Genomic DNA, 23657 nt, shown 5'->3' with positions numbered 1-23657 from the left:
ATATACTAATCAGACAGCGCCAAATGTTCTAGTCACGAAACGTGGGCCTTCAATTATGTAGGCAATGTCACACACATTTACGTAGAAAAAAAACGAAACGTCCCTAGTCTGTCACGAATGTTGAATACAATTATTTTAACGTACTCTGATGATTGTCCTGGTTGTTGGTCGTTCAGCTGGTCGAAATATGACAACATATCCACAGGAAAGTATTATTAAACAGACTTCAAAACATGGGTCTGTGTGTGGCAATCAATGTGTTTGCTCATGACTGAAGGCACGTGCACAAGATCGAAGTACATGCACACATACTACCAGATGTTAACATGGTTTTGCTAGAACTTTCTACTTCAGTACCAGTGCTCTAAAAAGTTGGGTAAACAATACTTTCCTATGGATATTTTGTCTCAAATTTCAAGCAGCTGAAGGTCCAACTGCACAGACAACCGATAGAGTAAGTTTTTAAAAAATGTATTAAACATTCTGGCTTCTAAGGAACATTTCCACGATTCTGCAGTGCTTTGCTTCAGACTGTATACCAATAATTAGTATCAAAGTGTGATTGATTAGGCTATCAAAACACCAGCCCAAGAACCTTGTAGGAAGTCAAAACAAAAGGCAGTGACTTTGTCAGCTACTACAGAATCACAGTGTCATCAATACAATAGTGAATAATCATTGTGTCCTCGGTCCTTGTACATCCAGTCTGGCGTCACCCACTATCAACAGATATGAGAATAATTCATAACATTAAAGTCTATTGACCATCAAACCGCACCTTGCGTGTCACAAACACTGGAAATCATGTGTATTACAGAAAGGGAAAATATATTAATATGCTAAACATTGTGTTAATCACTCTAAACTAAATATGAACTTTAGTGATCTAAATGTCCCCTTATCAACATGCATAGGCCTACAAATCAATCTTACATTTGGTTTTACAAAGTTCTATCAAACATACCTGCCTTCCAGAAACCGAAGAATGAGCTGATGTGATGGTTAATTGGACACCACCCCTGCTGGTGCACTGCCCACCAATTGATTGATTGGGGACACATTAGTAAATTAACCACTAGATGGTGCCATAGCGCACATTGGACACATTCCATCCTGGCCCAAGTTTTTCAAAAATGATCCATCTGGATTTCACCTTTCATATATTATTAAATGCATAGAAATATAATTAATAGAACGGTATCCCCCATTCAAGACAATGAGTCGTCCATTCTATTCATTCTATTTCTATGGATTTAATCCTATAGGCTAAATCTGGGCACTGGTCCTGCAGGTTTGCAGCACAGTGTACTGAAATCAATTACTTTTGTCTTGGCCCAGTAGCTTACTAAAACACCTGACTCAACCAATCAAGGGCTGCTTAAAGTTGATCCTTTTGTTAGTAGAAAATCAACGTGAGCATTACAGATTTATACTGTTGAAACCAGTGGAGTAGTTATTATAATAATAATATGCCACTTAGCAGACGCTTTTATCCAAAGCGACTTACAGTCATGCGTGCATAAATTTTTTTGTGTATGGGTGGTCCCGGAGATCGAACCCACTACCTTGGCGTTACAAGCGCCGTGCTCTACCAGCTGAGCTACAGAGGACCAAAATCATAGTTGAGGGTACACGTACTTTAACAACGTTTACGCACCTTGCAGAGAAAAAAATACTCACTCAAAAGGGATTGACATAACCAAAAGGCAGTTTATTGCAACTAATAGCATAGGTCATTGAACAAAAATAACCAAATATGCACGTGTAAAAATAACAGAACACTTGATTTATAAAATCAGATTCATGAACAAAATATCAAAAGCAAAGTGACAACAAAACTGTTGATAGACAGACTTAACCAATTGCTGCACACATTGACACAATGTCTGATTACCCAAGCTGGTCAATGATTTTGAGATTCAGGCCTGGACAATCATCCAAAACCCAGTATAAATGGAGGAACAATGCCAATATCATTCAGCCACATGCATCAAACACACATCTAGCCGCTATGTCAGCAACACTCAATCTGCATCCACTCACAAACACCTAAGAATAGCTGATGTTTTTGTTAGAATACAGTTCAGCCTTCTCCTCCAAGTGTTCTAACTTAATCACAAGTGCGTCTTTCCAATTTGCCTGTCATTTTGCCAGGCAGGCAGGAGGGTAGTATAGGCCGAGGCAGGGCTGGGACAGACTGACGGACAGACAGTACAATGAGCAGATGTATCAGGTGCAGAGAAAGAGTTGGATAAGGAGATCTAGAGGAGAGGAGGATTTAAATAGATAAATAAATATATGCTTTTGGATAGTTGTGTAGCTTTGAATTGGGATGGTTAGATGTGTCCAAAAGGCATTGAATATACAGGCCAACATTTTGACCTAGGAATTCACACATACAGCTGTGAAAGAGCAGGATGGACAGTGTGAGGATGTGAGAGAGGGTGTGGGTGAGGAGGGACACAGAACAACTAGGATCCTTTTAGTTTCATTATAACTTTCATTTAATCCACACACAAATCCAGAAATATTGAAGAGCTTTTCCCCCTCTAATCTTTGCAGACATGAAGCAGTGGGATGAGTGGAGTTGGTTGGAGAACGGTTTGGTTGGAAAAGGGTTTGGTTGGTAACTGTGTGTTAATAGTGTTGACAGTAGGTAGGTAGATGTTCATGGTCTATGCAGTGTCTCCAGGTTGAGGCAGGCAGGTGGGGTTGGTTGGTTGGTTGCTGGCTTTGCGCTGCGCAGACAGAGCGCCGTCGGCATGGCGTCCCCTAGCTGGGGGAGAGTGCAGGGCTGGGTTCCGTGCTGATGTTGACCAGACACTCACTGGACTTGAGGCTGGACATGGACTTGCAGCTGGGGAGAGAGGCCAGAGATCCACAGAGACCCAGCATAGAAGGGGTGTAGTCTTTTCCTACAGAGGAGCAAATAGACAAAACACCATAAAACTCTGTCCCTAAAGCACACTTTGGCTATCAGCATAACTTAAACACCCACGCAAAATACACCATAGACAAGGTTCAAACATGCCTTTGTATGTTTGTGTTTGTGAGGACATGTGGATGCATTCTTCTAAGTGGGTTTCTGTGTGGTTTTGTGTTGGTGCATGTACAGTGGGGGAAAAAAGTATTTAGTCAGCCACCAAATGTGCAAGTTCTCCCACTTAAAAAGATGAGAGAGGCCTGTAATTTTCATCATAGGTACACGTCAACTATGACAGACAAAATGAGGAAAAAAAATCCAGAAAATAACATTGTAGGATTTTTTATGAATTTATTTGCAAATTATGGTGGAAAATAAGTATTTGGTCAATAACAAAAGTTTCTCAATACTTTGTTATATACCCTTTGTTGGCAATGACACAGGTCAAACGTTTTCTGTAAGTCTTCACAAGGTTTTCACACACTGTTGCTGGTATTTTGGCCCATTCCTCCATGCAGATCTCCTCTAGAGCAGTGATGTTTTGGGGTTGTGTTGCCCACTGTTGCTGGGCAACACAGACTTTCAACTCCCTCCAAAGATTTTCTATGGGGTTGAGATCTGGAGACTGGCTAGGCCACTCCAGGACCTTGAAATGCTTCTTACGAAGCCACTCCTTCGTTGCCCGGGCGGTGTGTTTGGGATCATTGTCATGCTGAAAGACCCAGCCACGTTTCATCTTCAATGCCCTTGCTGATGGAAGGAGGTTTTCACTCAAAATCTCACGATACATGGCCCCATTCATTCTTTCCTTTACACGGATCAGTCGTCCTGGTCCCTTTGCATAAAAACAGCCCCAAAGCATGATGTTTCCGCCCCCATGCTTCACAGTAGGTATGGTGTTCTTTGGATGCAACTCAGCATTCTTTGTCCTCCAAACACGACGAGTTGAGTTTTTACCAAAAAGTTATATTTTGGTTTCATCTGACCATATGACATTCTCCCAATCCTCTTCTGGATCATCCAAATGCACTCTAGCAAACTTCAGACGGGCCTGGACATGTACTGGCTTAAGCAGGGGGACACGTCTGGCACTGCAGGATTTGAGTCCCTGGCGGCGTAGTGTGTTACTGATGGTAGGCTTTGTTACTTTGGTCCCAGCTCTCTGCAGATCATTCACTAGGTCCCCCCGTGTGGTTCTGGGATTTTTGCTCACCGTTCTTGTGATCATTTTGACCCCACGGGGTGAGATCTTGCGTGGAGCCCCAGATTGAGGGAGATTATCAGTGGTCTTGTATGTCTTCCATTTCCTAATAATTGCTCCCACATTTGATTTCTTCAAACCAAGCTGCTTACCTATTGCAGATTCAGTCTTCCCAGCCTGGTGCAGGTCTACAATTTTGTTTCTGGTGTCCTTTGACAGCTCTTTGGTCTTGGCCATAGTGGAGTTTGGAGTGTGACTGTTTTAGGTTGTGGACAGGTGTCTTTTATACTGATAACAAGTTCAAACAGGTGCCATTAATACAGGTAACGAGTGGAGGACAGAGGAGCCTCTTAAAGAAGAAGTTACAGGTCTGTGAGAGCCAGAAATCTTGCTTGTTTGTAGGTGACCAAATACTTATTTTCCACCATAATTTGCAAATAAATTCATTAAAAATCCTACAATGTGATTTTCTGGAGAAAGAAAATCTCAATTTGTCTGTCATAGTTGACGTGTACCTATGATGAAAATTACAGGCCTCCCTCATCTTTTTAAGTGGGAGAACTTGCACAATTGGTGGCTGACTAAATACTTTTTTTCCCCACTGTATGACAGTGGGTGCCTCAGTGCACATATTTCTGCAGCATCAGTATGCATTGCTGTGCTTCTGCAAATGTATTTGTATAATGTACATTTATCTTTTGAGCACCAACCTGTATCTCCGTTCTGTTGCCCGTCTGTCTTCTGGGAATCAGAGTTCAGACTGACGTCAGCTGAGAGCTGCTCCAAACTGTGGAAGCTTCTCCTGAAGGGATGAGTGACATCATGAAATACTGTTACATTAACACCTATGTAGAAATTGCACAGACATTTCCTGGTTGCAAAAATTTTAATAGTTCGCCTAATTTCAGTTTATGTGACAAAACAAGCAAGTACAGTGTAGAGAATCATTGTACCATCTACAGTGAGGGAAAAAAGTATTTGATCCCCTGTTGATTTTGTACGTTTGCCCACTGACAAAGAAATGATCAGTCTATAATTTTAATGGTAGGTTTATTTGAACAGTGAGAGACAGAATAACAACAACAAAAATCCAGAAAAACGCATGTCAAAAATGTTATAAATTGAGTTGCATTTTAATGAGGGAAATAAGTATTTTACCCCCTCTCAATCAAAAAGATTTCTGGCTCCCAGGTGTCTTTTATACAGGTAACAAGCTGAGATTAGGAGCACACTCTTAAAGGGAGTGCTCCTAATCTCAATTTGTTAACTGTATAAAAGACACCTGTCCACAGAAGCAATCAATCAATCAGATTCCAAACTCTCCACCATGGCCAAGACCAAAGAGCTCTCCAAGGATGTCAGGGACAAGATTGTAGACCTACACAAGGCTGGAATGGGCTACAAGACCATCGCCAATCAGTTGGTGAGAAGGTGACAACAGTTGGTGCGATTATTCGCAAATGGAAGAAACACAAAATAACTGTCAATCTCCCTCGGCCTGGGGCTCCATGCAAGATCTCACCCAGTGGAGTTGCAATGATCATGAGAACGGTGAGGAATCAGCCCAGAACTACACGGGAGGATCTTGTCAATGATCTCAAGGCAGCTGGGACCATAGTCACCAAGAAAACAATTGGTAACACACTACGCCGTGAAGGACTGAAATCCTGCAGCGCCCGCAAGGTCCCCCTGCTCAAGAAAGCACATATACAGGCCCGTCTGAAGTTTGCAAATGAACATCTGAATGATTCAGAGGAGAACTGGGTGAAAGTGTTGTGGTCAGATGAGACCAAAATCGAGCTCTTTGGCATCAACTCAACGTGTTTAGAGGAGGAGGAATGCTGCCTATGACCCCAAGAACACCATCCCCACCGTCAAACCTGGAGGTGGAAACATTATGCTTTGGGGTTGTTTTTCTGCTAAGGGGACAGGACAACTTCACCGCATCAAAGGGACGATGGACGGGGCCATGTACCGTGAAATCTTGGGTGAGAACCTCCTTCCCTCAGCCAGGGCATTGAAAATGGGTCGTGGATGGGTATTCCAGCATGACAATGACCCAAAACACACGGCCAAGGCAACAAAGGAGTGGCTCAAGAAGAAGCACATTAAGGTCCTGGAGTGGCCTAGCCAGTCTCCAGACCTTAATCCCATAGAAAGTCTATGGAGGGAGCTGAAGGTTCGAGTTGCCAAATGTCAGCCTCAAAACCTTAATGACTTGGAGAAGATCTGCAAAGAGGAGTGGGACAAAATCCCTCCTGAGATGTGTGCAAACCTGGTGGCCAACTACAAGAAATGTCTGACCTCTGTGATTGCCAACAAGGGTTTTGCCACCAAGTACTAAGTCATGTTTTGCAGAGGGGTCAAATACACTGCTCAAAAAAATAAAGGGAACACTAAAATAACACATCCTAGATCTGAATGAATGAAATAATCTTATTAAATACTTTTTTCTTTACATAGTTGAATGTGCTGACAACAAAATCACACAAACATTATCAATGGAAATCAAATTTATCAACCCATGGAGGTCTGGATTTGGAGTCACACTCAAAATTAAAGTGGAAAACCACACTACAGGCTGATCCAACTTTGATGTAATGTCCTTAAAACAAGTCAAAATGAGGCTCAGTAGTGTGTGTGGCCTCCACGTGCCTGTATGACCTCCCTACAACGCCTGGGCATGCTCCTGATGAGGTGGCGGATGGTCTCCTGAGGGATCTCCTCCCAGACCTGGACTAAAGCATCCGCCAACTCCTGGACAGTCTGTGGTGCAACGTGGCGTTGGTGGATGAAGCGAGACATGATGTCCCAGATGTGCTCAATTGGATTCAGGTCTGGGGAACGGGCGGGCCAGTCCATAGCATCAATGCCTTCCTCTTGCAGGAACTGCTGACAGACTCCAGCCACATGAGGTCTAGCATTGTCTTGCATTAGGAGGAACCCAGGGCCAACCGCACCAGCATATGGTCTCACAAGGGGTCTGAGGATCTCATCTCGGTACCTAATGGCAGTCAGGCTACCTCTGGCGAGCACATGGAGGGCTGTGCGGCCCCCCAAAGAAATGCCACCCCACACCATGACTGACCCACCGCCAAACCGGTCATGCTGGAGGATGTTGCAGGCAGCAGAACGTTCTCCACAGCGTCTCCAGACTCTGTCACGTCTTTCACATGTGCTCAGTGTGAACCTGCTTTCATCTGTGAAGAGCACAGGGCGCCAGTGGCGAATTTGCCAATCTTGGTGTTCTCTGGCAAATGCCAAACGTCCTGCACGGTGTTGGGCTGTTAGCACAACCCCCACCTGTGGACGTCGGGCTCTCATACCACCCTCATGGAGTCTGTTTCTGACCGTTTGAGCAGACACATGCACATTTGTGGCCTGCTGGAGGTCATTTTGCAGGGCTCTGGCAGTGCTCCTCCTGCTCCTCCTTGCACAAAGGCGGAGGTAGCGGTCCTGCAGCTGGGTTGTTGCCCTCCTACGGCCTCCTCCACGTCTCCTGATGTACTGGCCTGTCTCCTGGTAGCGCCTCCATGCTCTGGACACTACGCTGACAGACACAGCAAACCTTCTTGCCACAGCTCGCATTGATGTGCCATCCTGGATGAGCTGCACTACCTGAGCCACTTGTGTGGGTTGTAGACTCCGTCTCATGCTACCACTAGAGTGAAAGCACCGCCAGCATTCAAAAGTGACCAAAACATCAGCCAGGAAGCATAGGAACTGAGAAGTGGTCTGTGGTCACAACCTGCAGAACCACTCCTTTATTGGGGGTGTCTTGCTAATTGCCTATAATTCCCACCTGTTGTCTATTCCATTTGCACAACAGCATGTGAAATTTATTGTCAATCAGTGTTGCTTCCTAAGTGGACAGTTTGATTTCACAGAAGTGTGATTGACTTGGAGTTACATTGTGTTGTTTAAGTGTTCCCTTTATTTTTTTGAGCAGTGTACTTATTTCCCTCATTTCTGGATTTTTTTGTTGTTATTCTGTCTCTCACTGTTCAAATAAACCTACCATTAAAATTATAGACTGATCATTTTCATTGTCAGTGGGCAAACGTACAAAATCAGCAGGGGATCAAATACTTTTTTCCCTCACTGTATACCACTGTGAAATATATTTTCCATAACCAAAAAGATTGTATTTTCAGCTGTTTGAAGCTGATGTACAAAACCAAAAGTAAAAGACGCAAAACTAAACTTAACGGAAGCATACAACAAGTGCACATAGAACAGATCTACGCTTCTTAGACTTGCTTTCAATGAGAATAACATGTCTATATCACACATTTCTATGTGAATTTGTTTGGTTCACCCAAAAAGTTACATATTGCAGCTTTATTTAACTAGGCAAGTCAGTTAAGAACAAATTCTTATTTACAATGACGGCCTACCAAAAGGCAAAAGGCCCTCCTGCAGGGACAGGGGCTGGGATTAATACAAATAAATATACAGTACCAGTCAAAAGTCTGGACACACCTACTCATTCCATGGTTTTTCTCTGTAGCTCAGCTGGTAGAGCACGGCGCTTGTAACGCCCGGGGTTCGATCCCCGGGACCACCCATACACAAAAATGTATGCACGCATGACTGTAAGTCGCTTTGGATAAAAGCGTCTGCTAAATGGCATATTATTATTATTATTATTATTACTATTTTCTACATTGTAGAATAATAGTGAAGACATCAAAACGATGAAATAACATATGGAATCATGTAGTAACCAAAAAAGTGTTAAACAAATCAAAATATATTTAATATTTGAGATTCTTCAAATAGCCACCCTTTGCCTTGATGACAGCTTTGCACAATCTTGGCATTCTCTCAACCAGCTTCATGAGGTAGTCACCTGGAATGCATTTCAATTAACAGGTGTGCCTTCTTAAAAGTTAATTTGTGGAATTTCTTTCCTTCTTAATGCGTTTGAGCCAATCAGTTGTGTTGTGACAAGATAGGGGGGATATATAGAAGATAGCCCTATTTGGTTAAATACCAAGTCCATATTATGGCAAGAACATCTCAAATAAGCAAAGAGAAACAACAGTTCATCATTACTTTAAGACATGAAGGTCAGTCAATACGGAAAATGTCAAGAACTTTGAAAGTTTTTTCAAGTGCAGTCGCAAAAACCATCAAGTGCTATGATGAAACTGGCTCTCATGAGGACCGCGACAGGAATGGAAGACCCAGAGTTAACTCTGCTGCAGAGGATAAGTTCATTAGAGTTACCAGCCTCAGAAATTGCAGCCCAAATAAATGCTTCACAGAGTTCAAGTAACAGACACATCTCAACATCAGCTGTTCAGAGGAGACTGTGTGAATCAGGCCTTCATGGTCGAATTGCTGCAAAGAAACCACTACTAAAGGACAATAAGAAGAAGAGATCTGTTTGGGCCAAGAAACACGAGCAATGGACATTAGACCGTTGGAAATGTGTCCTTTGGTCTGGATTCCAAATTGGAGATTTTGGGTTCCAACCGCCGTGTCTTTGTGAGATGCGGTGTGGGTGAACGGAGGATCTCCGCATGTGTATTTCCCACCGTAAAGCATGGAGGAGAAGGTGTTATGGCGTGGGGGTGCTTTGCTGGTGACACTGTCTGTGATTTATTTAGAATTCAAGGCACGCTTACCCAGCATGGCTACCAAAGCATTCTACAGCGATACGCCATCCCATCTGGTATGGGTTTAGTGGGACTATCACTTGTTTTTCAACAGGACAATTACCCAACACACCTCCAGGCTGTGTAATAAATACATATTTTACCAAGAAGGAAAGTGATGGAGTGCTGCATCAGATGACCTGGCTTCCACAATCCCCCGACCTCAACCCAATTGAGATGGTTTGGGATGAGTCGGACCGCAGAGTGAAGGAAAAGCAGCCAACAAGTGCTCAGCATATGTGGGAACTCCTTCAAGACTGTTGGAAAAGTATTTCTCATGAAGCTGGTTGAGAGAATGCCAAGAGTGTGCAAAGCTGTCATAAAGGCAAAGGGTGGCTATTTGAAGATTCTCAAATATAAAATATACTTTGATTTCTTTAAGACCTTTTTGTTTCCTACATGATTCCATATGTGTTATTTCATTATTTTGATTTCTTCACTATTATTCTACACTGTAAAAAATAGTAAAAATCAAGAAAAACCCTTGAATGAGTAGGTGTGTCCAAACATTTGACTGGTAGTGTATATAAATATAGGACCAAACACACATGCACATATACACACAGTCATACAGTAGATGTACCTGCGGAAGAGCTTGACGTCCCCATGGTTGTTGTAGCCTCGTATGGAGGGCCACTGGTTGACCAGAGGGATGGACAGGTCCTTGGTCAGGTGGGAGGAATCACAGGGGATGAGGGCAGTGCTGGAGGGAACACGCATGGGATTAACTCTTAACATCATCTGATATGTGATGTACTGCATTTGTGTGTGTCTGTTTATGATGTTTGTATGTGTCCCCGTCCATGTATACTAGTGTGTGTGCTGTGTATATTGCTCTCACATTTGTGCCTGCAGCTCCAGTACGATGGACTCCAGCTCCTTCTTCTCCTGCAGGCTCTGGACACTGAGCTCCTCCAGCCTGGCACTCAGCTTTTTGTTCTCCGTCTCCACGTTCTTCAGCTGGGACTCCCGCAGACGCACCAGCTCCTCCAGGTAGCCCTGCATCACAGACACAGACACAGACACACACACAGGCACAGACACAGGCGCAGACACAGACGAACAGTTAGAAGATAGGACTGGAGTGCATACAGATAGACTGTGTTCTGCATACCCCAAAAGTACAAACAAAGTTATTACTCAATATACAGTACACTGAGGATCATCAACATGTCCACCATGACACTCTGTTCTGGAAGAGATTCTATGCCCCATGTCTTTAGGAATGTAAGGTTATCAGGAGGTCAAAAGGTCACCTTCTGGGCGTACACAATCTTAAACCTCTGCTCCATCTTGCGACACTTGTTCCTCCAGCTCTCCTCGTCGGTGACCAGGGGGATGTAGGGGTGTTCTGGGACACTTTCGTCACTGGCACTGCTGTCCACACTGCACCGGTCATCCTCATCACTCAGGTAGTCATAGCTGTAAGCAAGGGACACATAGCAGGGGAGTTTGTATGGCTATGACTAAGCTACTGACTAGTATGACATATATTGGCGAAGTGAGCACGTGGTTGTCTCACCTCTGAGTAAACTTCAGGTAAGGTGTGAAGTCAATCACTGCAGGGGACTTCCCATCCAGCGCCTCCCCCTTCAAGCAAAAACTGGACAGAGAAAGAATTGTGAACTTTATATGATAACAATGTAACAAATAATAATGCTATGATTCTGCAGGCCTGAGTGATGCTGCCTCACCTGAAGTCTATGGCACTGAGACCAATGAGCATGCCTGTCAGAACAGTGGCCTCCTCTCTCAGCATGATGGCTCCGTCATCATAGAACCTCCTGCTGTGCAAAGCCTTATGATTAGTTATGTATTGCATGTGGTTTCTAAGGTAGATTGGTAGTTAATAGGCTAGATGGGATACTATTTTGTGGTATATCTGACCTGGTAGTCCGTGTGTCCCTCAGGGCTGTAGCCACATACTCAGACAGACGCTTCTCCATCAGCGCCACACGGATCCATGCACGACCCTGCAGAAAACGATGGAAGGAGGGAAAGAGAGAAAGAGAGAGAGAGGGGGTCAGAGGGAACGAGAGAGAGTGACAGCTAAGGGATTTTACTCTGAATCTCTGGTGACACAAACATGCACACACACACACACAGAGGATCCCCGTCCTTGCCTTGGCGCGTGAGGTGCTGATGTTCTCGATGTTTTCGATGCTGGCGATGCAGTTGTTCTGCACCTTGCTGCATGCCAGCCGGATGTAGTCCCAGAAGCTGCGCTGGCCATCTGAGCTGAACCAGCTTCCTGGACCTGGTCCAAAGATAAAACACTGACAATGACTCCCATCTCCTACAACAGCCAACACAGTGTCCCTGTCGCTCAACGCGCCACAGCAGATTGGCTTTGCACTTTAACTCGGTCAAAACCGATGGGAATGACATGAGCTCATGTAAAAATCATTACATTTGCCTATTATATGTGTGACATTTTACATATTATGTAAATAAGTAAATAGTAACATTTGAAACTAGGGGAAGCCTTGAGGCTTCCGTTTCCTGAATGAGAAGACCAAGAGACTGATGGAAACTTCCATGTCCTGTACCTGCTGTGTTACCTTTGAAGCGGTGGCTGAGGATGTGTTCCAAGATGGCAGCGAAGTTGACAAACTCCTCGGATGAGTCATCGATGGGCTCGGCTGTGTACTTTTCCAGGAGTGTCTTCACAGAGAATCTAAAAGAGAGGAGAAGAGAGAGACAGAGGAATGAGAAACAAACAAGATAACTATGTACAGTACCAGTCAAAAGTTTGGACACACCTACTCATTCAAGGGTTTTTCTTTATTTTTACTATTTTTTACATTGTAGAATAATAGTGAAGACATCAAAACTATGAAATAACACATATGGAATCATGTAGTAACCAAAAAAGTGTTAAACAAATCAAAATATATTTTATATTTGAGATTCTTCAAATAGCCACTCTTTGCCTTGATGACAGCTTTGCACACTCTTGGCATTCTCTCAACCAGCTTCATGAGGTAGTCACCTGGAATGCATTTCAATTAACAGGTGTGCCTTCTTAAAAGTTAATTTGTGGAATTTCTTTCCTTCTTAATGCGTTTGAGCCAATCAGTTGTGTTGTGACAAGGTGGGGGGGGGGGGGGGGTATACAGAAGATAGCCCTATTTGGTAAAAGAACAAGTCCATATTATGACAAGAACAGCTCAAATAAACAAAGAGAAACAACAGTCCATCATTACTTTAAGACATGAAGGTCAGTCAATACTGAACATTTCAAGAACTTTGAAAGTTTCTTCAAGTGCAGTCGCAAAAACCATCAAGCGCTATGATGAAACTGGCTTTCATGAGGACCGCCACAGGAATGGAAGACCCAGAGTTACCTCTGCTGCAGAGGATAAGTTCATTAGTGTTACCAGCCTCAGAAATTGCAGCCCAAATAAATGCTTCACAGAGTTCAAGTAACAGACACATCTCAATATCAACTGTTCAGAGGGGGCTGTGTGAATCAGGCGTTCATGGTCGAATTGCTGCAAAGAAACCACTCCTAAAGGACACCAATAAGAAGAAGAGACCTGCTTGGGCCAAGAAACATGAGCAATGGACATTAGACCGGTGGAAATGTGTCCTTTGGTCTGGAGTCCAAATTTGATATTTTTGGTACAAACCGCCGTGTCTTTGTGAGACGCGGTGTGGGTGAACGGATGATCTCTGCATGTGTAGTTCCCACCGTAAAGCATGGAGGAGGAGGTGTTATGGTGTGGGGGTGCTTTGCTGGTGACACTGTCTGTGATTTATTTAGAATTCAAGGTACACTTAACCAGCATGGCTACCACAGCATTCTGCAGCGATACGCCATCCCATCTGGTTTGGGCTTAGTGGGACTATCATTTGTTTTTCAACAGGACAATGACCCAACACACCTCCAGGCTGTGTAAGGGCTATTTTAACAAGAAGGAGAGTGATGGAGTGTTGCATCAGATGACCTGGCCTCCACAATCCCCCGACCGCAACCCAATTGAGATGGTTTGGGATGAGTCGGACCGCAGAGTGAAGGAAAAGCAGCCAACAAGTGCTCAGCATATGTGGGAACTCCTTCAAGACTGTTGGAAAAGCATTCCTCATGAAGCTGGTTGAGAGAATGCCAAGAGTGTGCAAGGCTGTCATCAAGGCAAAGGGTGGCTATTTGAAGAATCTCAAATATAAAATATATTTTGATTTGTTTAACACTTTTTTGATTACTACATGATACATAATGTGTTATTTCATTTTTTTTATGTCTTCACTATTATTCTACAATGTAAAAAATAGTAAAAATAAAGAAAAACCCTTCAATGAGTAGGTATGTCCAAACTTTTGACTGGTACTGTATGTCTTTGCAAAACCATTTATATGCAATAAAAATGCAAGTAGCAAAGAGGGACAGAATGTTGAAAGTATAATGTAAAAAACAACAGTAGGAGCAGACAGGCATAGACAAATGTACTACTGTACTTGACTTGCGCTAAACAATAGCTGAGAGGAGTTTTTTTGGGAGCAATGCCATCGAATACATCTGAGGTCACCTCCAATTGTCTTGTGTGCAACACAATGTCCCCCTTCAGATGCTCCGCAAAGTTGCCGTGACAACAACACAATTAACCCCCTTGTCTCAACCAATGGCATATGACACGGTTGTCGGCCTGGCAGCCTTTGTTCAGTATGGGCTCCCAGGTCCTGTCCGTCCCTTGGTCTGATCTCTGTAAGGAACCAGCCGACATCAGAGTATGACCAAATCACCCCCCCCCCCCCCCCCCTATACACGGTGGTCTGATCTATTTAGGACAGCTGTAGCCACTGATTTAGTTTGGCTGATGACCTCGAGATCTCACTGCACATACCACTGAGAGCTAAGAGCTAGAGGCTATGCTGTGCCTGCTGTGTGTAAGCTAGGAGTCGGAGTTCAGGCACAGACTAGGGCTGACTGCCTCTTGTTCCATGGGAAACACTAGCATCACCGAGGGCAAGACTGCCCTGGCAGTGGGTAAAACTTCCATAGCCAGGGGCAAGACCACGGTCGCGATGGGCAATACATCCGTCTCCAGGGGAGTGACCACCACCTCCATGGGGGACTCCACCATCAGTAGGGAGAAGACCACAGTAGCTCTTGGCCGCGCTAGCTTCACCAGGGGAACCACCACCACCTCCTTCCGGAAGGCTCTGATGCCAAAGCGCAGGACAACCTAGAATAAATGGACAGGAGCTCAGACGCCAGGGCCAAGACTCCCAAAGCAACCAGGACGTCAAAAAAATACTTGACTGAAGAGGAGGATTGGAAAGCCACCTTCCTGTCCAGCAAGACTACCTTCACTAAGGGCAGGATCTTGATTCTGAAGACTAAGTACGCCATCTCCTGGGGAAAGTCCTCTGTCTCGTGGAGCAGAACCACCATTACCCTGGGCAAGATCACCGTAACCATGGGAAAGACCTCCGTGACACGAGACCAGACCACCAGCTCTTTGACCACTCTCACCTTCACCCATGGAGAGAAGTCTGTGTCTGTGGTCAAATCCAGCCTCACCAGGGGCAGACAAACTACACGGAACATCTACTGGGATTTTCACCTGTGATTATTGTATACGGTTACACTCAAAACTGAGGGATATTTATCTGGTCAGTTTTAGCTGGTTAGTTGTAGCTTAAATCATGTCCATTTGTAATCAATTATTCCATGTGTCTGATCAATGTGCAGCATTCTGCAGCTCGAGTGTCAATGAAGCATTCATGTTTTAGAAGAAAAACATTTATCTTGTCTTTCAAAATGAATCCCACATGATGAGAGTATTGTTAGGATGTGTTACGGATCTAACAGGCTTGAAATCAGATAAGATGTTCTGGAGCCTGACGGAGGAACATTATTCAAATGTGTGACAGAGGAGATGAGGTTGGTGGTGTGTTGGCAGGGAGGGAGGCAGTAGGACACAGCTGTGTGTGATGTATGTGGAGACAGAGCATGTGTCATCATCAGTGTGCTGATCAACAGAGAAACTCAACGGTAATTCTCTGAAGCAAAAATACAGTTTAAATGTCCCCCTTTTTGTTATAAAACAACAACTGCATGCTGATTAAATTGGTCTATGTTTCAAGGTTGCATGCATTACAATAACTATGCTATGTTCAGTTTATAAGGACAGTCTTAAACTAGGATAAGTGTCTGTCATAACTGATTGATTGATGTAACCTGATGCTCATAAAATAACTGCTTCAACACTGCTTGGCTTAATTTTGTTTGTTTGCAAATGTGACTTTTTATATAATATACAAGTACCGGTAGTAGGAAACAAATGATATGTACTGTCCTGACGTGGAATAATTAATTATTGTCATACTAAAGGACAAGGACCATAGTCAAATGCAATATAAGATTATCTGATCATCTCTAAATCAAATATACAATTTTACAGACACAGACACTTGGAAAACTCCTAAGAGCCACACCCATATTGGAGACTGAAGCCAAGATGCACATTGCACATTTGAGAAGAGCGGTCATAGGCCATGGATGGAAAACATGAACTTATGTCAACTTCCTTGCCTATATTACAATGTCTCACATATGTTTCATGTTGCACATGTTCCATACAGTTTCACACTGAACCAAGGCTTTACAATCAGGGGATATAGGGAACAATGCCACAGGATCAAGTGATGTCACCACAGATTGTCCTCTAGGCAACAATGTCTCCTTCAGCCGCTCAGCAGCGTCGTGGTGGTGATGGGACAATCGTTCCACTGTCCCCAGCCCTCAGATAGGCTACAGCCACCTACGGCTGCCTCTGTCCATTCACAGGGACACATGGGCGGTATGTGGCCTTCCTGAGCCCACGTCTATAAGCTCAACGAAGGCATTATGTGACAGCGGGTAGCACTGTCCACGCTTAGCATTCTGGTCTACTCTGGACACTCGTTACTGTTACTATCACACCCAAGGCTTACTGAGCGGGGTGTGCTGCATGAGCGTGCGATGTGTCGTGCCGAGTGAACCCCAAAATCCACCACCTCAGCAGGGTCAGGAAGACAACCTTCTTCTCAATGGGCAACACCAGCATCACCGAGGGGAAGACGGCCCTCTCCCTGGGCAACACCACCATCAAGAGGGGCAAGACCAAGCTCACCGTGGGCAACTCGTCTATCACCAGGGGCAAGAAGACCACTTCTCTGGGCGCCTCCACCATCGCCAGTGCCAAGACCAAGCTCACCATGGGCAATGCCTCCTTCAGCAGGGGCACCACCACCACCTCGTTTCGAAAAGCATTTTTCGCCAAACGCAAGACCCTCTAGATGAGAGGGGACATCATTGGGTGGAGGGACTGGCGGCTAACTCAACAAAACATAAAGACAACATACAACAACACCATCACAGGGGACAGAAGGACATCACCGCAACATCTACACAGGCTAGATCTAAATTGACTTCTAAAACACTGGATTATTTTGCTTTGGACCATTTTCTTTTTCGATCAAACAGGATTTTATCAAGGAAACAGGTCAGTGGTTTTAGAATTCTTAGATGTGTTCTACTCCACCCATGATTCCAGGTGAGTCTGAGTTATGTGTTGTACAGAAGTCAATGTCTGTTATACATGTTACTGTTGGACACCCTATTCAGTTGCCTAGAACAAAACTTTGAGAACATTTGGCCTGCTACATTGTTGCAATATTCTATGGCAATTAGGAACTTTAAGTATTTATGCTTTACTGATATGTCAAAGAAATCAGTAGATTGCAAGATAGTCGTCTTGATTATCAGTAAGATCAGTTTATATGTGATTACAACATCATAATCTAATACTGTGGTTGAATGATTAGAAATTGACAAAGTCTCTCGATGTGAAGGAGAGTTAAAGAGCGGTAATAACTGGTATGCCTTAAATGCTAATGGATTGAGTGCCACAGCAAGATGCTCTTGGTACGATTTGACACTGAAAAACAACTGCCCGGCCTTATAACAAACGTCTTTTGTGCCCTCTCTCACTCCTCTTGGATCTCAGCCAAACCCACTCTCAGCTCTCTTCAAACATCCTCTTGTTCTTTTTTCTACTGTACTCATGTTTAGTTGTGTTTTATTTACAATACAATTTAGGATCAGGGTTCTCTAATTTGTCCGAAATCATCTCAGAAGATTAGGATTGACAGCTCTCAATCACTATTTTCTCTCTACCCATCTTTGTCTGACTAACTCTCTCCCTCATCACCCCCCTCCCCTCTCTCTCTCTCTCTCTCTCTCTCTCTCTCCAGTTTTGGCCTAACCAGCAGGATCAGCTGACACTGGAGGATTCCTCCCTGGCCACGGCCATGTGGAGGGGACACTGTCTGTCTGATGGTGTTATTCAGATCCTCTACTGGGTGTGTGTGCACCTGGAGGATCCCTCTCCCTCCCAGAGGGGAGATGAGCTCAGCCAGGGGAGAAGATGCAAGCCCTGTGTCTATGTGCCATGCAATATCATGAGAGGAGATAGTATTAGTTGACTTATTTGCTCTGACAGAGAGATTACAAACGTTATGACCAAAATCATGTGTCACATCAAGCAATATCGATAGATGAAGGGTGTGCCTCACATCTCAGTGAATGTGAAGTAAATGAGGAGCCAGGCAAGGTGTCTCATGGCCAGTGTATGTGCATTTGGAGGAGGGTGCAAGGACAACAATGGAGGTGCTGGGCTGGGAAGAACTGAAGGCATAATTCATAATAATGAACATGATGAGGGGATGTGATATGAAGGATATAGTATGTCACAGAGAAAGTGGATATGGTAATAGGAGAGGAGAGGTTGCAAGGAAGGTGGGGAAAGGTTAAAGTGGTATCTGAACTTGTATAAGAGTGTATTTATACTGTAATGTGAAGTGTTTGGTCCTGCTGGTAATGTTCACATTGCAATGCCAATGAACCTTGCTTATGTTTAGTAAGGCAGAGGTCATTTGTGCAATAATATGCTAGAAATATGTGAAAACAAGAGGGAAACAAGAGGATAATTAGGCTGAAAAGAGCACCAATATTTTCACCCATTACGAGCATCATTTTTTAGTGCTGCTTTAATGTGCACAATGAACAATGGGACAGCCACTTCTGAGTGGATGAGAAGGGCTTTTTTGAGGAAAAACGTAGAGCAGTGGAACCCTGAGGCTGAGAGAGAGAGGCAGAGAGAGGTAGAGAGTAGCGAAGAGTGGGACCATTTGTGGTGCTTTGCCATTGTTTAACACACGAAAGGACACACTCAGAGTGAAGAACCATACTGTATACTGTACAGTCCCTCACAGAACCCACATTCAAGTTTCAAAGTACTTTGCACTCATTGTGCAGCTGGTTTCACTTTTATGTCCTCCTTGGGATAATGCAACAGAGACAGTAATGGCACATTCTCCCCAGCCACACCCAAAACAATTGAAGGCTTCAACAGACAAAAGATGACTTGCTCTTCCATCTCATCTCATCCACTTCTATTCACAGGGAACAAGGGTGCAGTAGGATAGGACCTCCAAATCCTTAACTATCTCATTTATGTTTTCTTAGGTTCAACGTGTTGGCACCAACAGTGTTCATCCAGTCATGGACCTCGTCATGAGAGCTCTTAGGCCACAATATGCAACAACAAAGTAATATATCCACTGGCCTGTAACAAGATTCCCTAGTGATAGCTGTTTCTCCTGGTTTGGCCTCTTTTCAAGAAGATAAAATAGCACCTATTGGTACAGTCTGTTTCTCTCAGATGAACCGAGTACAGATGACGCTCTGGTCCCGCCATGTTTAAAAAACATATGCAGCCCATAGCAACAGCTATACTGTTATGTAAGACTTTTATTTTATTCTTGACATTTTATTATTATTCTGGGCATGGTAAATACTTATAAATGAAAGCCAGCTTAAGGCATGAGTGGTATCTCCTTCAAAAGTTATTTTTTTCTCAGGACTTGAAAAGTTGATGGTGCCAAGTTCCAACTGAGATTTCTACAGTCATTTTCAAACACACATCAAATTAGTACATGAATACATGAGACTTTTCCACTTGGAGACTATCAGCTGGACCATACTGTATATCTATGACCTCTGTTGACTTAACTATTGACCTAAGACCTTTGACCCAGGGAAGTTCCCTGTGATGTTGAGAGTATTTCAAGAATTCTAATACAGTCTATTGCTGTGCAAGGAAATATCTGTCATCAAAATAAGTTTAGTCAATGAAACATGATGTAATGGGGAGGTCACTTTGACACATCAGATCACTGCATTTTAGAAGTCTATATCTTGGCTTTGGTGTCTATAACAGGGCCAACCCATGAGATGTGCCATCAGAGACTAGACCTACTAGTATCCCTGGGCCCTACTATATCAGTACAGCACTAAAACAACCATGTTAATGACTTGGAGGAAGAGCTTTGAATGGGAGTGTGATGCCAGTTTGGTAAAATCCATAATGATTTCTGAGGACAAATTTACATGGGGATGGATGAAAGCTCTGGGTCCAGCATTTCAGCAAGGGTCAATGACACAGTGAACTGATTCAAATTCAGTATTCAAGAACAACTGTATGATAATAGAGCATTCACAAATAGGTCTCAAGACAAGGATTTACTTCAAAAAAATGAAAAGTAGGAAATACAAACATGTTAATCTATGTGTCGATGTCTGGTAAATGTGTATGTTTTGAAAGTGAAGGAAATGTTGTGTGTCAATTTGAATATATACACGTGCATTAGTATTAGGATAATGATCATGCTTGGGCTGGTGTGCTAACTGAACACTAATGTGGGCTTAGCTGGGAGGGATGGCTAATGATCTGAAAATTACTGTGTCCATATCAGTCAAACCTTTTTCATGACTCCCTCCATTACTCTTGGCATTAATCTGGTGCACAGATCCACCCTCTATCTCTTTGCACCAAGGCTTCCCTGCTCTGCCATGCTGGTAGTCCTGCCTACACAATGAGACACACACAACACCAGCCTGTCTCTATGTACAGCCAGAGGTCCTGAGGTCACAAACTTTCACAACCTTTGTCTACTTGAACACCACCTGGGACAAGGGCTGTCATTGGCTGACACTGGCAGTTTGCCTCGACACATGGAAGTGGTACATGTCTGTCTGGCAGGAAAAGAGGCTTCTATGATTTACAGCCTATCTTAGACTGCACAATACAAAGCTAAGACTTGACATCGACACAGATGCTTTCAGATATTCAAAGCCTGGGGAATACATGTATTACCCTTGCATTAAACTGAATCCATAGCTCTCATTGAATAGTAATCAATGTCTTTCCCAGTGGAGAAAATTGTATGATTAGCATTACTGATGAAAAACTGTTGTGAACATTTCTTTTTTGTTTTGTGTCCTGTGCCTTTAAATGTCTTGGATTCAAATATTCTTGGCACAGTCAGCGTCTGAAAAATGACCGAACTGCAACAAATGTCTCTTTGTTCTCTCGCTAATCCTTCTGGAGTCTGAAGTCTGTGTGTTTTAAAACTTTTTTTATTTTTGGTCATGTTCTATGTTTGTTCTACGTGTTCTATTACACTGTATGTTCCACTAAATGCAGACAGAACCCTCGGCAGAGAGGTGCTGTAATTAAAAGTGCTTGATCGTGTTCCTGGAGTTTTCATTTGTCTATTTATTCTTCTGTCCAAGCAGCAAACAAACACTAAACTCAACATGTCATATCATGAGGTCAACATGAGGATATGTGGCCAATGTCGATGTCATCGGATTGGAAGGATGGAAAGATATCCATGATTAGTGACAATGTCATAAACCATATATGCCTACCTACACTACACATAGAATGGGTATATCATTTTCTGCTAATTGCTTTTTCTAGAAATGATTTAGAGAGACCACCAGGAGCTTGAGTGATGTCATTCCCGTTGGTCCTGTGTAGAACAATGCCTCCCTCAGGAGATAAAATGTTGTGTCCCTGACAACAGGACAATGGGTCTCCTGGCCCCTCAGAGTGACAGCACACACTGGACACATACATGCCTCGCCTGATGGGTTCACGTCTCATCATGAGGGTGCCCACAGATAACATATTCACATTGCTAACATACAAGCTACGAGCCACAGACCCACACGTTTCTGAGGCAACAATCCAGTTCCTGTTCCTACTGGAGCTCCTTATATGAAGACAGGGATATAAACCAGTATGACTCACCATGGTATGTGTTAACACACAACAGACATGAGGACACACAGTGAAGAGGAAGCTTACAGTATAGATGCATAAGGACACAGAGATGAGACACATATTGGGTATTTTGCAAAAACACATATGCACTCTTGAAATAATTGTGAATATATATATATTATATCATTGAATATATTATATTATATTAATTTACATGACAAATGTTTGTCATCATCATGTATGAAGTATTCACATTAATTATGCCTTTACAAATAGGAATATTCTAGGATGGAGCACTGATGATACATTAGCCTACATTGGGTCAAACAATTTCTCCTTCACCAAGTTATCAAATAGCATTCCTATGACAACCAGACACAGGGGTATGACTGCTATGCAATTTTATTATCAGCAGTATCAGCTGTAGATATCAGTTACTCTGGTATAGATGAGCTGGCATAGATGTCGTAGGCCTATACTTTTTTTTCTGAGAGCTATCTCTCAGGCCACCGGGTGAAATTCCTCTGGGTGTTTTCAGTGCAAGATGAGTACATCACAGCAGCATTAAATGACCATAATAAACATCCGATTTCACTGTGATGTCATTATCTTGGAGCAGCATTTCTCTAAGCGGTAAAGAATGTCCTCGTCCAAAGAAGGTTGTCGTCATTGCTACATCACCGACCTGGGGCATTCTGGTGGAGCAATGCCCTCTCAAACATAGGCCTCACACACCCAATTCAATCCCATGTCCTTTCAAATAGCCCGACATAGCGGCTGAGACAGCCGGGTGTCCACCAAGGTGCAACTGCATCTGTGGCTGTTTATTTATAAGGCGATCTGATTCTCTCTCACCGTTATTTCTCATCGAGAGAAATAAAAAACATAACAAATGTATCCATTATAATTTCCCCAAGTAGTCTAATGTATAGGCTACCACAGTGCCCATAGCTGTAAAATATGTTGCCTTTTGTTTTTCTTTTCGTTTCCTTATGAGAATGCATGATTGAGAACAAACAACACAGGACACAGAGCTGGCACTTACATTTAACTATTGGTTAATGCGGCCGAAAATTATTCGAAAGCTTCTTACATTGTAGCCTAAAACATTATACATTTGTTTCCATGCATGCATTCAATAACCTGTGTGGTTAACATGACGTGCCAACCACACGAAACCTTTGCTCCCTTGTTTTGTACCTGCATACGGTGATGAGATTTTTTCGCTCCACGCCGACGCTCCGAGAAGATGCTTTTTTCGATGTCAAACCCATAGCCATTGCTTTTCGTACACAGCCGGATTCCATTCAGCGGCAGTACGGAGCCTTCCGGTAGCCCTGCACCACCAAGACCCCTCCCTCGGCAGGCCTATGCCATATATTCCGGTGTCCTCAGTCCTCCGCGAGAAGCAGAGAGATGCTGATGCTTAATTAGTGGGCTCTACGTTGACGCGCTCACGATTCACGATCGAGTTCTGCAGGGTGAACAGACAGACATTATAATTAAAATACCCTCTGCATCAAGATACCCAATGCACATATGTTGAATTAGCCTACATAAAATATCCCATCATTTAATTATCCTACATTTGATCATAATGTGCTTTGAGGTTTTATAACACTATGGAAGATGATGACTGACTATATAGGATATTATTTTGTTGCACCACAACATATCTACAAATAATATGTAATAAAACAATTACAAATTGGCATGAAATGAATGCCAATGTAGTCTACTTAATTTTATAT

At 43.3% G+C, this 23657-nt stretch overlaps 1 protein-coding gene and 1 long non-coding RNA gene across 2 annotated transcripts; one reads left to right on the top strand and one right to left on the bottom strand.

Annotated features, from left to right (window-relative positions):
• The first annotated feature begins 366 nt into the window (after positions 1-366).
• On the top strand, positions 367-11178 carry LOC311106089. The gene is made up of 3 exons (XR_014610294.1): positions 367-454; positions 10643-10780; positions 11102-11178. It is a non-coding gene; the product is annotated as an uncharacterized lncRNA (long non-coding RNA).
• On the bottom strand, positions 2626-23213 carry LOC311106076 (RUN domain-containing protein 3A-like; the record flags this gene model as incomplete). Its single annotated transcript, XM_084148372.1, has 11 exons — positions 2626-2915; positions 4835-4926; positions 10371-10490; positions 10629-10786; positions 11044-11209; positions 11310-11390; positions 11482-11571; positions 11675-11760; positions 11911-12044; positions 12349-12464; positions 23107-23213. The coding sequence occupies 11 exons, from the start codon at positions 23211-23213 to the stop codon at positions 2773-2775; spliced, it is 1293 nt and encodes a 430-aa protein (XP_084004498.1). The 3' UTR covers positions 2626-2772.
• Positions 23214-23657: the final 444 nt, after the last annotated feature.

Source organism: Coregonus lavaretus, assembly GCF_964263955.1.
Source record: "Coregonus lavaretus genome assembly, chromosome: 2".
In the NCBI taxonomy this organism is placed as follows: domain Eukaryota; kingdom Metazoa; phylum Chordata; class Actinopteri; order Salmoniformes; family Salmonidae; genus Coregonus; species Coregonus lavaretus.
Note: the sequence above shows the minus strand (reverse complement) of the source record. Positions and strands in the feature narration are given on the sequence as shown.